This window comes from Mastigoproctus giganteus, chromosome 14 (genome assembly GCF_048544385.1).
Source record: "Mastigoproctus giganteus isolate SK-2022 chromosome 14, ASM4854438v1, whole genome shotgun sequence".
Classification (NCBI taxonomy): domain Eukaryota; kingdom Metazoa; phylum Arthropoda; class Arachnida; order Uropygi; family Thelyphonidae; genus Mastigoproctus; species Mastigoproctus giganteus.
Window position 1 is genome coordinate 47784724 of NC_143588.1, and position 16747 is coordinate 47801470.

The 16747-nt window shown below is 34.0% G+C and overlaps 1 protein-coding gene across 4 annotated transcripts in view; it reads right to left on the minus strand.

Moving 5' to 3' along the window:
• Rpn3 (regulatory particle non-ATPase 3) overlaps window positions 1–16747 on the minus strand; it is a 162128-nt gene that overhangs the window by 110155 nt on the left and 35226 nt on the right. For 3 of the 4 annotated variants that reach the window (XM_090389291.1, XM_090389292.1, XM_090389289.1), the window contains 2 exons: window positions 14997–15143; window positions 5522–5712 (listed from right to left, as the gene is read on the minus strand). In XM_090389291.1, the coding sequence (XP_090245417.1) occupies window positions 5522–5712; window positions 14997–15111 (306 nt within the window). In that variant the 5' untranslated portion in view covers window positions 15112–15143. The remainder of the gene's footprint in view (window positions 1–5521; window positions 5713–14996; window positions 15144–16747) is intronic. The other variant, XM_090389290.1, reaches the window with a different exon arrangement.

Consider the following 16747-nt stretch of genomic DNA (forward strand, 5'->3'; position numbering starts at 1 on the left):
TATTAAATTGTATCTTATTTTCATTTCGATGCCATATGCTTGCATTTCACTATGTACTGTCTATGTACATAGTCATATTATGAAGGTACATATAATACATACATAGAAAAAATTTTAGACTAGTTTTTCTTATATATTTCATACTTTGGAACGGAACCCCTTTATTACTATGGGAGCCATAACTCAGTATTCGCGTTTTCGGTATTCGCGACATTTCTCAGGAACGTAACCCCCGCGAATAGCGGGGGTTTGCTGTAATCTAATATAGGATTTTTACATGGATTGCATTTTATGCAATATTTGCATTTTACATGGATTATCTGAAATCTACAATGAAATTTGAAATCTGCATTGGATCTTGTGAGTTATGAATAGCTTGTCAACTTCGAAAAAACTGCTGAACCCTATAGGCAAGCATCACTATACAGAGAATTTGATAGTGTATTGCAATATAATATTGTTACACAATATATATCTTTAAATTTTACATTTCTATTAACTAGCCCATGAATTGTATGCAGAATCACAGAGAATTCAGGTAATAGTAACTTACAATATAGGTGCACGTGTAATCTGTTTTGTCTACACAGCAGGGAGTGTAGAATAAAAAAAAATAAAAAAACCTCTAATCCTTAATTAATGTAGGTGCTGTGCATCTTAAGTGATCGCAAGTATACATTCAATTTGAGAGAGAATGATGATAAATGTGCTTCGGGGAGAAAAAATACTTTTGCATTAGAGAATTTTAAAAAATTAAAAAATCAAAATATACGAAATTGCTTTCCTTGCATGTAATAACAATATTGTTGAGCTTAATTTTCACCACTTCTAAAGAGTATTTAGAGATACAGTCAGTCCTCGTATAACATGTGTTTACACTACATGAATTAGATCATACACGATTTATAAATAGGGGAGCGGAATCGTATATAACACGAACCGAATTCGCTTATGCACGATTCGCCTTTGTGTTTACAAGAAATGGCAGTCGAATGCGGAATCACCCCAACTGAATGCGACACGGTAGCAATGAAGAGAAGATTCTGAAAATGTATTTATGTTTTATATATCAGTGAAGGGGAAACGCTTTTTGCCATAATAACGTAAAAACCCACACAATTCCAGCTATTGTTATTATCGCAAATGCAATTAGATCGAGTTTACTACCAGTTTATAACAGATTCCACTAGCAGAAACGCAACTGGAAATAGTTTTTGTTTTATGGTAGTAACCCCTAGAAATGTGCTTTAGTAAAATGTGAACTAGTGAGGTGTTAGTGTGTCTCTACCTTTACAGTATTGTTTATTCAGTTGCTACACACGCGCAGCTTTGTTTATGTGTATCAAGCGTGCCTCCTCATTTTGTAATTGTGCTTTATTCCCTAAAAACGAGTAAAATACTTAAAAAGTGTGAAAAGGAAGCGTCCTGGTGAAGACAATACAGATTCATAGAGAAAAAGAAAAGCAATATCGATAAACAGAGGCAGACTGGGTCAAAAATTCTTACCCAGGAAAATTTGTAGCAGCCTCATACTAGCGTTTATGGCCAAAATCACACCGGCCCACCGGGGTTTCCCCGGTAAGGCTTATGGCCAGTCCGACTCTGTCGATAGAGAAAAAATATGAAATTTTGAAACGCTGAGCGAAATTAAGACCATGCTACTGGTCTTAGCATGGTCTTACTGGCCTTAACGTGCTACTGGCCTAAATGAGGCAACACTGAGAATTAGAAAGAATGCAGAGAAAATAAAAACAACTTTCATTGCAGGAACAACTCAAAGTGTAATTAAAATCCATTAGATCAAGACACAAAGAATTAGAAGAGATGGAACAGCTGTCATCTGTTTGGATAGAAAATCAAACAAAAAAAACAAGTTTGCTTACGATAGAAGCAAAAGCATTAGCAATATTTCATTACGTAATAGTCGTAATAAAATACTTACGTATTTTATTATGATTATTTATTGTGTTTGGTAATATTTTGGTTACAAATGTGTGTTCAATCTTGGGTGGTCGGCACCTAACCCTATTTTTCTCATAGGGCTTGTTATTTATATTGCACGAGGATTTCTAGGAACACAACTATCATGCTATACGAGGACAGATTGTATTATTTGCATGTAATCTATGCAAAAAAAGATGACATTTCTGTCCATCACTGGCACTTATTCGGTAAATTTTATAACATAGTGTTAAACTACCTGTGCTAATTACAGTTACATAAATTCATATACCTATGTGAACTAGCTACCAGTTCAACATTATTTTGGAGTGGCTGAGAGAGAGAGAAAATACCCAGTGTGGGTAGAGCTTCAAAAATATAGTCAGTTCTGCTCTAATGGGCATTTTTGCAAAGCAAATTTGCTCCAACGCAACTGATATATTAGGGGACAATGCGAATATAACGCGATTTTTGCATTGGCTCATGTGCGATTTTGTCTGCGAGTAACATTAGGTGAATGCAAAACCTGGCACCAAGTTGAACGAGGCAACCAGCACAGTAATACATACTAGTTTACGAAGCTTAAAAAACGTCAAACATCAAATGTGTGAGAACTATAGTTCCCATTTACTGTAGTTGTATTGGTCAGAGACATACTGTTGTCGTTCGCTGTATGGGCGTGATATTGTGGGCCAACTCATGTTTTCAGAAGCTCACATTTTTCTGTTCGAACAGAAATTTTGTGAGGCAGGTTAGCGTGGGTAGAGGAGCACATTTCTGGAGGTCACTACTATAAAAAAAAAAAAAAAAAAAAATTTTGCAGTTTTCGGTTTATCGGGCTTTTCAATTAGTGCAATCTAATTATGAATGGGTAGTAAATTCGAATGTACTGCATTTGCAATAATACCAATAGCTGGAATTCTTTGGGTTTTTATGTTATTATGGTGAAATGTTTCCCCCTCCATGAAATCTTCAATCATATAAAAAACATAAATAAATTCTGAGAATCATCTCTTCATTCCTATTTTTTAAGCTTCATAAACTTTTGTCTCAATTGTGCAATTTGTGCATCCTGTGTTTGTCGTTATTGATTGCTTATCTTTTTTACTGTTTTAAATTTTACAATAAAAAAAAAAAAAAAAAGTCAGCGAAGAGCAATATCAATCAAACTTCATATCTTGTCAAGGTAAAAAAAAAAAAAAAAAGTAAAGTGCAGCCATTATCAACTCACTGCAGGATGGAAGCCTCCTCAACAACTCATGCTGAGGAAAATGGACCGTAATCTGCCACGCTGGTCCAGTGGGGGTTGGCAGATCGACCATATTCAGCAGTCAGGGGCTTGAACCCCGGTCTACTCAAGGTAAAGTGCTATATTTATTTATTTATTTCTTAGAAATTTACGATGTTTAAACCTGTGTTAGCAATTTTATTGGGTTTCTAACTTTTTTTAGTATTTTATTTACCAGATTGAACATTTTTTTAAGTGCCACTATCCCTATTTTTCCCATAAGCCCTGTTGTTTTTAATGCATGAAATACCATAACACAGATTTTTAGGAACACATGTATTGCGTTATAGCAGAACTGGCTGTATTAATTTGATACAGTTATGAAATTTTAGCTTGTGTGAAATTAAATCTATTTTTCGTGTGTATAAATTGTCACTATTTACAGAAGAGATTAACCTTGCAGCTGCTTTGCTCTCTCTCTCTCTCTCTCTCTCTCTCTCTCTCTCTCTCTCTCTCCCCCCCCTTTTCTGTACTGCTCTGCTAAACCAAATTAAAAGACATACTTAAAAAGCAATAATCCTTTAGTGTGTGAGCTTCAGCTCCAACCTGTTATTCTAATGGGGTATGTGTGTCACTTACTCGATGTGCCAATCTCTAGGTTGGAAATTTACAACATACTTTCAGTAATATTTAGAAAGAATTTAAAAAGTTTTATTTTATACTTTTAATGTTTTTATTTTAATTTATATTTGTATGTCTCTATGCTGGGAATATAAACTTGCATGTTGGATTCTCCCCCCACATGAGTAAGAGATTTGAATATTAGTAAGAAAGAATGAAAAGTTTTTTTCCTTCATTGTAATTATTGTTAATTTGAATTATCTGTGCTTTATACCTGCATTGTGAGGTATCTTCAGTGCCACTGTAACAAGAGAATACATATAGATGACCAATCATCCATTTTTACTTAAATTTGTCGTTGATAACAAAGAGCTTTGTCAATCAATTTGGTCCTGGAGAGATTGTGCAAGGCTCATGGGGTAGAATTTTTCTCAGCATGGTCTGTGCTTGTTAGCAGGAGAGACTGCATCTACAGGGATGGGATACACTTAAATAGAAAGGGTGCAAGAATATTTGCTGATGCTTTCAAGGCAGTGTTAGGAGGGTTGGAAAACTGGTAGCTTGGGGGAATTCACAGACTAAAAGATTAACAGTATCTGCAGACAGAGGAAAAAGTAATTCTTGCACTGCTTCTATTAGAATGGAATGTGATTCTTGCACTGCTCTATTAAGTAATGAGTAGCAGCCTGGAAAGAAGTAAATACATCAGCTATATTAGGATAACTAAGAGTAAGAACAGGTGCACGTATACTTGCATGTACACCAATGCTACCAAAAGGACATCTATTAAAATGTCTGCATCCATATTATAGAGCATCTTTGTGTAGATGCTAGTCTAACGTGTAATTCTAATACTTCTGGTCAGCACCTAAACCGGAGTGTCCACAACATGAAGTATCCCTTTTAGAGAGGCATCCGTTAAAAGGTTTCACTGTACCACTGCCAAATACGTTTCCCATTAGGGGAAGTCTGCACCCAATGGGAAACATATCTGGAGGTCATTAAATTTAAAATTAACAACAGTATAATAAGCTGATGCTTTCTGCTGATGGCAGAAATGATCAAAAATGGCCCATTCACCAATGGCTGGAATAACTGTGTACACTTTTTATGTTTCACTTTGCTTTCAGTTCCTCCTTATATTTTTGTTTTAAGTTATACAATATCATTTATATACCTTTTCTGCATCTCTACATTGTATGCTCTTTACCTTATGGATGTGCTGTTCTGCAACAATCAGCAAACATACAAATGACTTTTATTTCTTTCTTACCCTATTTACCCATTTCAAAATCATCCATAACTACTTTTTGTTTGGATGACATATCTAAAAGCAAAACTCTAACATTAAGTTTAGAGTTTAGAGGTAACTTCATATCTAGAGAGAAAGTACAAATTTGCTTACTTAAATTTAGAAAAATCTCAAATCTCTTAAAGAAAACATCTGGAATCAGTCTATTTTTTTTATTAATTTTATTTTAGGGATTATTCCTATGATTCAAAACAAATGGTCACCTTTAAAATTTTAAAATTAAATTTGTATCATGAATTACACAGAGCATGACTGAAGTGTTATCCATCAGGCAAAAATTTTCAATCGCTATATACATATAGTAATTTTAAATTATAATAAAATCAAAAATTTTATTATAAAAAGTTACACAATATAAAATAATTAAGCTACAATGTTACATTATAATATCTCTTAAATTAAAGACAATATATACATACCTCATCGATGAAGTTTAAGAGGGCATCTCGCTGCTGAGCAGAATGAGTATAAAAACTTGTAACAACTTTTCGTAAAATTCTAGCATTTAGTCTTTTCCGTGTTGACACCAGAGTTCGGAGAACTCTTAAAATAAACCGTGGCTCCTTTGATGCCACAGATTTTTCTATGTGCCGTGCATGATCTTTTATATCTGCATAAACACCACCAAAAGCATTTATTACAAAAAAAACTAAGTAATAAGATATTTAAATGTACAACTTATAATATTCAAAATATTTATTGCATATTTAATTCAATATGTTTGCAGTAAAATATATAACATTTCACTGCAAGCAAAACTGGTCTTATATGAAGAATGCTGTTGTTGTTGTTTGGTTTTTAGGAGCATTAGCAACTAAGGCCATATTGCTCCGGAATATGCGGTGGTCATTCCTTGACCTTTCCGCATCCTCCATATTTGGTGGTGACGGGCTCGAACCCCGGTCTAATCAAGAAGCGTGTGGTACGCACTGCTGCTCCTTCCCACCTGGCTACGGAGACGCCTTATGAAGAATGCTGTTATTAACATTTATCTATATGCCAATGAACAGAATCATCAGAATTAACAATGCACCACCCTATTTTTTTTTATATTAGGAAGCTGAGTGTCTTTACAAGTGGATTCAGTGAAATTCGATCTCCAAGAAATAAGTTTTTTGCCATTTTATTTACTTGATTGTCATATTATATTATGCTTTATAGACCTAGTTACGCTTATTTTTATTGTTAATTTAGATAGAGATTTGGTAGGTTACTAATTGATATAGGTAAAACAATTGTTTCATTCGAATCTAGTGGCCATCGTTATAGTAGAGAGTCCGTAGCCAGGTGGGAAGGAGCAGCAGTGCGTAGCACACGCTTCTTGATTAGACCGGGGTTCGAGCCCGTCACCACCAAATACGGAGGATGCGGAAAGGTCAAGGGAATGACCACCGCATATTCCCGGAGCAATATGGCCTTAGTTGCTAATGCTCCTAAAAACCAAATAACAAGAACAATAATATAGTAGAGAGTGAGTGGTAGGGAATTCAAATTTTTAATTGTGATAAATAGGTAGCTACACTATACAGGCTGGCCTCAATTAACACGATTAATTCGTCCCGCGAGCGCATCGCGCAAAACAGAAATGCGTTAATCAAATATAATAATCAATAGAAAAAATTATAATTGGTCCTTGACCTTCTGGAATGTCCATAAAGAATTTTAAAAATACCTTTTAAATAACTTTTTAAGTGTATACAATGTAAAAGATAATGAAAATAATTATGGAATTAAATGTTTATTGCATAAAACAGCGGTTCCCAAACTGTGCGCCGCGGAATATTTTAAATTTGAGGGAAACACAGGCGATACTCGACATCTGTCAGACACCACGCGAACTACTACCTCAAGGTAGTTCACAGTTTCAGCATTTCTTATTAAGTTGTTTGGACCTAACTACTAAACGGAACTGTTAGGTATTTCTTTTGGTCTGGGTGCGCCTTGAAAAAATTACTGAGACACTAAGGGCGCCGTGAACCGAGAAAGTTTGGGAACCTCTGACATAAAATACACAATGAAGAAATGACTGTTGCAGAAATATTTGAACGGTGTTGGCTTTCTCTTTTCATCACTCAATTTCCGATAGCCGACACAATCTTCTCTGGGTCCTGGCAAAATAAATATTGCAAAGAACCTCAAACCTTTTGTTTGAGGTTCTATGTGATATGAAAGATTTCATCAAGTTCTTTTACCGTTATCTCCTTCATGGTAACATTTTCATCTGGCTCATTTAAAAATTTTAATTTTTATGCAAGTGTGCATTGACTTTATTAGCAGGAGACAAACAAGTAACACTTCTTCTTCCAATGGTTGATGGAACACACCAAGCCGGGCAGCAGGCAAATGTTTGTTTATTGATCATACGACTCGCGGTAAGCTTAACGCACGATTCAAATATTTTTCAACTATCGCATAAAAAAACAAAAGATCGTGTTAACTGGAAATTTGCATCGTGTAAAGTGAAAAGTGGTATAATTTTTCAAATAGCGTTAACTGAAAATCGCATTAATCGAACTCGCGTTGCACAAGACCTGGCTGTACTTATGATCTAGGTAAATAGGTAGCTAACGTAAAACCAGACAGTGTACTACTTATCACTGCATTTAGAAATCTATAGGTAGTTTAGTATTGATAATTGATTAATCTTATTGATTTTCATTGTATTCAATCAGATATCATGCCCCAGACTAGACCAGCAAAGCAACAGGCACAAAGTAGCAGGAGTACTTTGGCTCACGGAAGAAATGAGGAGGCGGTTCTCCAACACATCACAGCCTCAAAAAATGTGAAGCTTGTGAAATATTTGCGGATCTATCTGAAACAGGACATGATCTAGCCAAGCAAGATGTGTTTGTGTGTGCTAGGTGCAGAGAGTATCAAGAAATTAGATGCCAACTCAGCATTCTGTTGGGTGCCTATGAGAGTTTAAAGAGTCAGGTAAATGCTCTCAAAGGTATTAAAGTGGGGGTCCCATCAAGCTATCCAGGAATTTTGCTAGTAGGGAAAAGGAGGTATTATCTCTTTGTATTAGGAAATTCAATTAGGCAATGGTCAGGCCACGTCTTGAGCACGGTTCCCTCTAAGCTGCACGCATGCACGCACTGATTTCTATGAAATTGCACAGGTGCTTTTACTTCCCACGCACACAGCCAACATACTAGATGGCGACAGGAGTATTAGTGGAAGAATAGATATAGGAAGGGGGATAGCTCATGCCATAAGATTCGCTACTGCATGACATGTTCCCACATCTTTTATTTACAAATACATAGTGCATAATAAAAAGTTGTGTTGATTTTTATTTATATGAAAAAAATTATTACATTAAGAATATATAAAGGACTGTAGCGGTTGCAGTTTATATTGTATATTTTTAAGGTGAGTTTATTGTTATAAAAATAATATAAATACCATATAATAGGGCAGGTCAGCATTTTTACATTCCATCCACTCAACCACACACATACACAGTATGCGTGGAGGTAGAGTGTATAAAGAATGTATTGTGATTGCGAAAATTTTCGAAATCGAGTTTTTTACGCATTAATTTTTACTAATTAATACGTAAAAATATGTGGATGGAATGTCAGAGGATTTACTGATACAGATTTTTTTTAGGTATAACCAAAAACGTATTACTTAATATTTTATTAAAGAAGGTAAAATATGAAAAATTAAACTTTTTTTAAAATTTTTATAAACTGTTTTAATAATACATTAAAAATTTGCGATTTTTCCTAATATTTTATAACTTCATTTACAAAATACAGAGAATTAATAAAATTCTTTAATTTTAAAATTTTTCAGATAAAATGTCCAAAAGATAAACTGAAGATATAAATACTGTAAATAAAAAAACTTGCAAAATATTTAAAAAGGATTGGCTTTTAAAACAAACTGATGCTGAAATTCCATCACACAAAAAGCAAAGCCTGAAACTAGGGGATATTTTTCAATACAATGAAGAAAATGGTGTCGTCTTTTTTTGTACTTTTTGTGCAGAAGCAAAAGTTGCAGGAGAATTTAGTACAGGGAGAAAATGGAAACTAGATTATTTAAAATGGCATCTAAGTCAGAAGATACATATAGACGCAGTTACCAAGTTACATAATCTGAAAAAAGGTGGAATTTTAACGGAAACTGTAGAAGTACAATAACATAAAAAAAAAGGAAAAAAGTGAATGATTGAAATCAAATTTTGATATGGTTAAGGTTTTAATTAATGATGTGATATTAGCCATAAAAATTAATGCATTGATGAACTCTGTACAAGACATTCATGAACACATGAAAATATTTATAGTTATACCTAAAATTGGAGAAGCAAAAATTATTCAGTTGAATTTGTTAAATGTATAAATTCTGTTCTCATAAAAAATAACATGAACAAAATAAGAGAATCTACTTTCCACACGTTAATTGTAGACAAAAGTACTGATATTTCAGCACAAAAAGAATTAATTTTGTATTTTAAATTTCAAGTGAAAAATGAAACATATTACAAAACAGTATTTGGAGGTATTTAAAAGCTTACAAACTGTGACCGTATGTCCATTTTAGAAAAAAATAAAATTTTTTTACAACGCTATTTGATATTAATGCTATCACAAATAAAAGCATTAATTTTGACTTTGAGAAACTTAAAGTGATACACCTTGCAAAAAAATATTCACGATTTATTACAAATAACGAAAGATGTTATTTCTAAAATTCCGGAATTAAAATTTATAATTGCCGAAAAAACAAACTGGAACATTTAAAACTTTCAGTGACACTTTAAATTTCGTACTTACAAATTTAGAGTTTTGTAATATATCCATTCTCTATGATATTGTGGGAACATTTCAAGCATCAATGCAGACTGCGAGCGAGAATTTAGCACTATGAATTCAATTAAAAGAAAAAATCGAAATAGAATACATGAAGATCATTTAAGTGACCTTGTGAGAATCAAATCGCATTTAGCTAATGGTGCAACAATAAATATAGATGATGTCTAAAAAGTATGGACTTCTATAAAGAACAGAAGGGAAAAATTACAAGAAAAATAAATAACTAACTGAAAGTGTACATTTATTATTAAAATTTTTTTTTATTATTATGTATGTCCCTACTTATAATTAAAACAATTTGTAAAAATATTGCACATATTTAATCTTGTCTGAAAATTTTTTACTCAGGTGCATTTCTGCACCGCACAACTATAAGAAAAATTAGAGGGAACATTGGCCTTGAGTACTAAAATGGAGGAGCCATTTTAGGAAGGATGTAGAGTTGCTTGACCAAGCAAAGAGAAGGGCAACAAGACTGGTTAAGAGAACTGGAAACTAGGCATTTTGCTAGCACATAGTAGTAGTAGAGGCATGTGATGCAAGAAAGCAAGCTTATGTAGCATCAGCCAAAAAAAAATTCACACATCCATTCCCTCAACGTTTGTCCAGTTCCTGGTGATCTGATTGAGGTGTATAAGGCCTTCAATGGGTTGAGCAGGCTCAATTCTGATGGGGTTCCTCCACTTGCTCAGATTGCAGACCTGAGGGGCTATAAATTCAAATTGAGGAAAGACAGTTATAGAATAGATGTGGTAAATTTGCCTTTAGCCAGCAGGTAGTTGATTGCTGGAACAAACTTCCATCTGTTATTGTGGAAGTTGATAGCTTAAATAAATTCAAGGAGGAACTGGACAAACGTTGAGGGAATGGATGTGTGAATATTTTTTTGGCTGATGCTACATAAGCTTGCTTTCTTGCATCACATGCCTCTACTACTACTATGTGCTAGCAAAATTCATGCTAAAAGAAAACATTTTTTAAATAACATGTACTTATATAATGCACAGCTGAAGGCAGTGGTAAGAATAAACTTTCATGAACTGTTTAATGATTAAATAGTGGAGCATGAAAATGACCTAAAGGTAATTGTACAATCCAACATGAAATTCTCTGAGTAGTGAAAACACTGCTAGAACAGTCTGTGGGGATTCTGTCAATGACACATGGGCATTTTACCAACAGGAACAGAGGTGATTATCCAACTGCATAAGGCAATAGAAATAATCACCACTTTGTGGTTAGGCCACATATGGAATATTGCATACAGGTTTGGAAACTTCGTTTTAGAAGGACATAGATCTGATGGAATGGATGCAGAGACCAGCAACAAGATAAGATGAGAGAACAAAAGGATAGCCTTACCAGGAAAGATGGGTTCTGTAAATTGCAGTCTCTAGACGCTAGACATCTACATAAGTATAGTATATAAGGCTTTAAAAGGGTGAAGCCAACTAAATGCTTATGGCATCTTTATTTTTTCAGATGAAACACACAAGGAAGAGCAATTTAAACTGGAAAAGGATGGTTGCAGAAGAGATATGCAGCAATTCACATTCAGCCAAAGAGTAATCAGTTGTTGAGATAAACGTCCCCTTAATGCTGTGGAGGTGGGTAGCTTGAACAAATTTAAGGAACGTTTGGTTAAATTATTGAAAGGAATGAGGGAATGAAATAATTTTTTCTGAATGATGCTATGTAAGCATTGGAAAAATGATGGGACTTTATATACTGTGTTTACTGTTATATAATGTACTCGTATAACAGCATCACAAAAGCTTGCAATACTGTTAATTTTCAGATTGCTTAAACTACTAGGTGTTATGCAAGAGCTTGACAATGGACAGAAATATTTCTCAGTGAAGTCTCTGCTGAAGCAAATGTTATTCTTACTCTTAGTTACCCTAACACAGCTCATATATTTACTTGTTCCATGACGACTCCTACCAATCCCTGAAATCCCCAACACCATGCTTTCTAGGTTGCTGCTCATTCTAACAGAAGCAGTGCAAGAATCACTTTCACCTCTGCCTGCGGCTTCTGTGAATCCCCCCCCCCAAGGTTTTTGATTGACCTAACACTGCCTCGATAGCATTAGCAAATATTCTTGCACCCTTTCTATTAGTAGAACTTTGTGTCTGATCTGTTTGTCCAAGTACCAAGCACTGCAGATTTTTTGAGCCTTCAGAGTAATGCCCCTGATGATACCTATTTTTATAGAAGTGCCAGGGCTGGAGAAGTAAGTAAGGCTACTTCCAGTGTCAGTGACTTTTGATATATACTGGTGGATAAGACGTTGTCAGTGTTCCTGGTAAGTATATTCAGATAGGGGACATTTTTGCAATTCCAGGAAAAAAGCTATATTGGAATCTTGTGAGTTGAGATGGGAATGAAAACATGTTCTTACCGATTTGCATTACTTTTATTTATTTATACTGATATTTATTCCATAATCGTCGCTTATTTTATTGATTTTTGTTAAAATTTCTCTGATTTGTTTGGTTTCTGTTAATATAACATCATCTGCATATTTTATGTAGTTTATATTTTTACTATTTATTATCGTGCCTCTTTTTTCTTCAATTAATTTCATTAGTTCCTCTAGGTAGATATTAATTAGATATGGGAATAAAGGACATCCCTGCACAACCTCTTTCTCTATTTCAAATTTCTGTTTTCGGGTTATTGAATTTTACAACTGCTTGTGTATTTTTGTAGTAATTATTTACAAACATGAATATTTCTTGCTCTAGTGGTATTTTTTGTAGTTATTTCATTAAATATTCTTTGTTTACAGTCAAATGCCTGCTTGAAATCAATGAAGCACAGATAAAGAGGTTTCTTCTGGTTCCAATATTTTTCTGCAATGATGTTTAGCATGTTTAGCATGTATTCAGTATTGGGTCCATTATTGTTTTCTGTATTTATAAATGATATTGATGATGGTATATCAAGCTTAATGTCCAAGTTTGCAGACGATACAAAGGTTGGCAGGGTTGTCAAGGACACTACTGACACTATGCTACTGCAACAGGATCTGGAAAGATTGAGCAGATGGGCTGAGAGGTGGCAAATGAAGTTTAACATTGATAAATGTAAAGTACTACATATGGGAAACAGCAACCCCAGAGCAACGTATCAACTCTGTGGTACTACACTGACAGTGGTAGAGAATGAAAGGGACCTGGGGGTGGTTGTGCATGCAGATATGAAGTTTTCTGAGCAGTGCAGACGGGCTGCAAGAGTAGCTCATGGTGTATTGTCGATGATATATAGGAATTTTTCTAGCAGGGATAAGGAGGTGATTATTCCCTTGTATAAGGCAATGGTGAGGCCACACCTAGAGTACTGTATACAGGTCTGGAGGCCTCATTTAAAGAAGGATGTAGAGATGCTGGAACGGGTACAGAGAAGGGCAACAAGATTAGTGAATGGAACAAAGGGGTGCTCTTATGAAGAAAGGCTTAAGTTTTGCAAATTACAGTGTCTGGGGACTAGGCACGAGCGAGGTGATCTGATAGAGGTGTATAAAGCCTTGAATGGTTTGAGCATGCTCAATGCTGATGGGATTCTTCCTTTTGCTCAGAATAATCACCTGAGAGGGCATAAATTCAAATTGAGAAAAGACAGATGTAGGATAGACGTGAGGAAATTTGCCTTTAGCCAGTGGGTGGTTGGTTGGTGGAATAGACTTCCCTCCCTTGTCGTGGAAGTTGATAGCCTAAATAAGTTTAAGGCTCAGATGTACAGGTATTTCGAACGAACAGAGGGGTGAAGTGGAAGTGGTTATTTTTTATTTATTTATTTATTATTATTATTATTTTTTGGCTGATGCTGCATAAGCTTGCTTTCTTGCATCAAACGCCTCTACTAATGCTAATGCTAATGCTAATGAAATTTTGGTCTATTGTTGATCTGTCTTTTCTAAATCCTGCTTGTTTTCCCCCCATTGTTTCTTCATATATTTTAAGTATGCTATTTTGTAAAATCCTTATAAATAGTTTATATATATGATTTAAAAGGGTAATTGGTCCATAATTCTGACAATTTTCTTTATCTCGTTTTTAGCTGAAGTTCTTGCTTCAGCTACTGTAATTGCAAACAGAAAACTTTGGAGTAGTTTCCCAACTTAGTATATGTTCTGATGCAAATCAAAAAATTTCTCATTGAATGCTCCAAACTGAATAATAGCTACTGATATTAAAGCTATAAACTTGGAAAGTGAGGAAGTTATTTCATTATTATATTTTAATTCTGAAACTTGCTTTAACATTTTTATGCATTCATTATTTAATTGCAGGCCTTGGCAATTTAGAATATCACTCACTTCAGGAAACTTTCCCATGGCCAAAGAAAGTTTCCAGAACATATTCTTCAAGTTAAAAAATTCAAAAAATAAAAAACTGCTAGATTTAAATGTTTATATGATAATATAAACATTTAAATCAAGCAGTTTTTTTTTATTTTATTACAACTACTGTTATTCAATCAAGCAGTCTGAATAACAGTAGCTGATAGTCATGACTATGAGCCAATGATATATATTTCATGGAGGAGTCTGATCATCAAAGGACCATCCTAGTATCATAGTGCATTATGTATCAGTACATTTTACTGACATCTGGAAACATTTTGGAAAGCTACTACAAAGTTTATCATGGTCATATTTACAAAATTGTATTAATTATTATTAATAATATTAACTCTATTAATAAAACTGCCACTAAAACTTGATAAAGTTTTTCACAGTAAGGAAGGCAATTACTACATTGGGAATATTGCTTTGCCATCAGAATACTATATAATTTTTCTACCATAGTTGATAATTGTGCACTCTAACTACCAATGGAACTGTACAGTATTATATTTCAAAAACATAGAATTTTCAAAATCTGACAAGATTTAAGAATCACAATTAGTGGATTTATAAGATCCTACTACATTTGCAAGTTATGTTAAGATTTTTTAGCCTCTTTAGCTATTAAACACAATGTTCACAAATGTGAAGTGCTTCATAGATACACTAAATATTGAGATATCAACAAAAGTTGAAGCAACCACATACCTTCTAATGTGAGAGCCTCTGCATCTGCTTTTGGAGCTTCAGCTTCCTGCACAGATGATGGACTCTCCACATCTACACTCTTCATTTCAACATCTGCTACTTGTTCTATTACCATTTTAGAATTCCAAAATGCTTCTTTAACCTAAACTGAAATAAGTTTCACAATATAATTGCTGAATACAGAAGATAATCCTACTCAATATACACCTAACTACATCTTAAAATCTTTTGATATTTAAGAAAAAATAATTTTAATCAAACTGCCCATACTAGTGCATTGTTCTAAATAATAGTTAAAAGTGTAACTATTTTAACTGAGTTTCTGAATTGCTTTTTAACTATTAAGTAAAAAAAAAATTTAGAAATTCAAATTTACTGTATAAGAAATATATAAACAGGGCTTGACATTCATTTCGCATCATTGCATATTGCAAAACGTGTGTCAGGATTAAAGTTATGGTAAAAAAAAGTGCAAACCAAGAACATTTCATTTCAGAACATCTACAATATTTCCCATTCATTCATCCAATTAGAAATAAATGATATCCAGTGCTTCAGCTACAATATGCAGACAGATCATGCAACATGCATGAAAAAAAAAATAATTGCGAATTTCTTTTTTGTTCAATTTTAACAAAATTCGAGATGGCTTGACAAATCTACTGTTATTAATTCTCAGCGGATACCACCACCCACCAACTGTGAATGAGTAACAAGTCTTCTCTATTAGGGAAGATTTACTTAGTCAAAGTATAACTGGATAGGCAGCTCACTGTGAAGGTATCTAAATGATTTACTGTGTGGGTAGAAGAGCTTGAAATTCTGATGTGTTGTAGAACAGCATTTTGTAACAAAGCTTATTCAGAGTATTAAATTTGCCTTTAGCTAGCAGGTGGTTGATTGCTTGAACAAACTTCCATCTGTCGTTGTAGAAGTTGACAGCTTAAATAATTTCAAGGCAGAACTAGACAAACATCTGGAGTGAACGGATGGGTAAAATGGGAAGAGGTTTTTTTTTTTTTTTTTTTTTTGGCTGATACTGTATAAGCTTGCTTTCTTGCATCATATACCTCTACTAATGCTAATGTAATGAAATTATGCCACTATAATAACTTCGGTAAATATACTGCTTATAGACAGTGCATTTGCACTAACGTATAAGAGCTAAATATATAATTTCAAGAAAATCTGTCCATTGGGAGTAAAGTTATTATATGCAGGCAGAGATGGGGTGGGTTTGGGTGGGCAGATGGATGGATATAGTGAAGGCAATAAGTGCTTTATGCAGGTATATGTATGTAAATGTGACTAAAGAAAGACTTTTTCATACTCTGGTTTCTCATATTCAAGTATACGGTCAACCTGTGAGAAGTAGTAACAACATCAAGAAGTTAACCATGGAGCGTGCATTTTTTGTAGTAATATGCAGATTCAATCAGGCAAAATATACGTCAGTGACAATGCACCACTACCAACACTATAATAATAAATAGATAAATCAGTCCAGTCCACTTTATGCAGAGACACTTATTAAATAAAATATCAGTAACTATAAATAAAATTTTAAACAAGGCTATACACAGTGACCTTTATGCATTATTCAATATATTTCTGAAATAAAGACAATTTATACACTTTATGATGTTACTTCTTTATTTTATATTTTAAAATAAATGTTTTTAAATTTTTTTCCCTCAGACAAACAAATTTTGCTTGGATAGATGAGTGTCACGTAAAATGCACCAAAAATG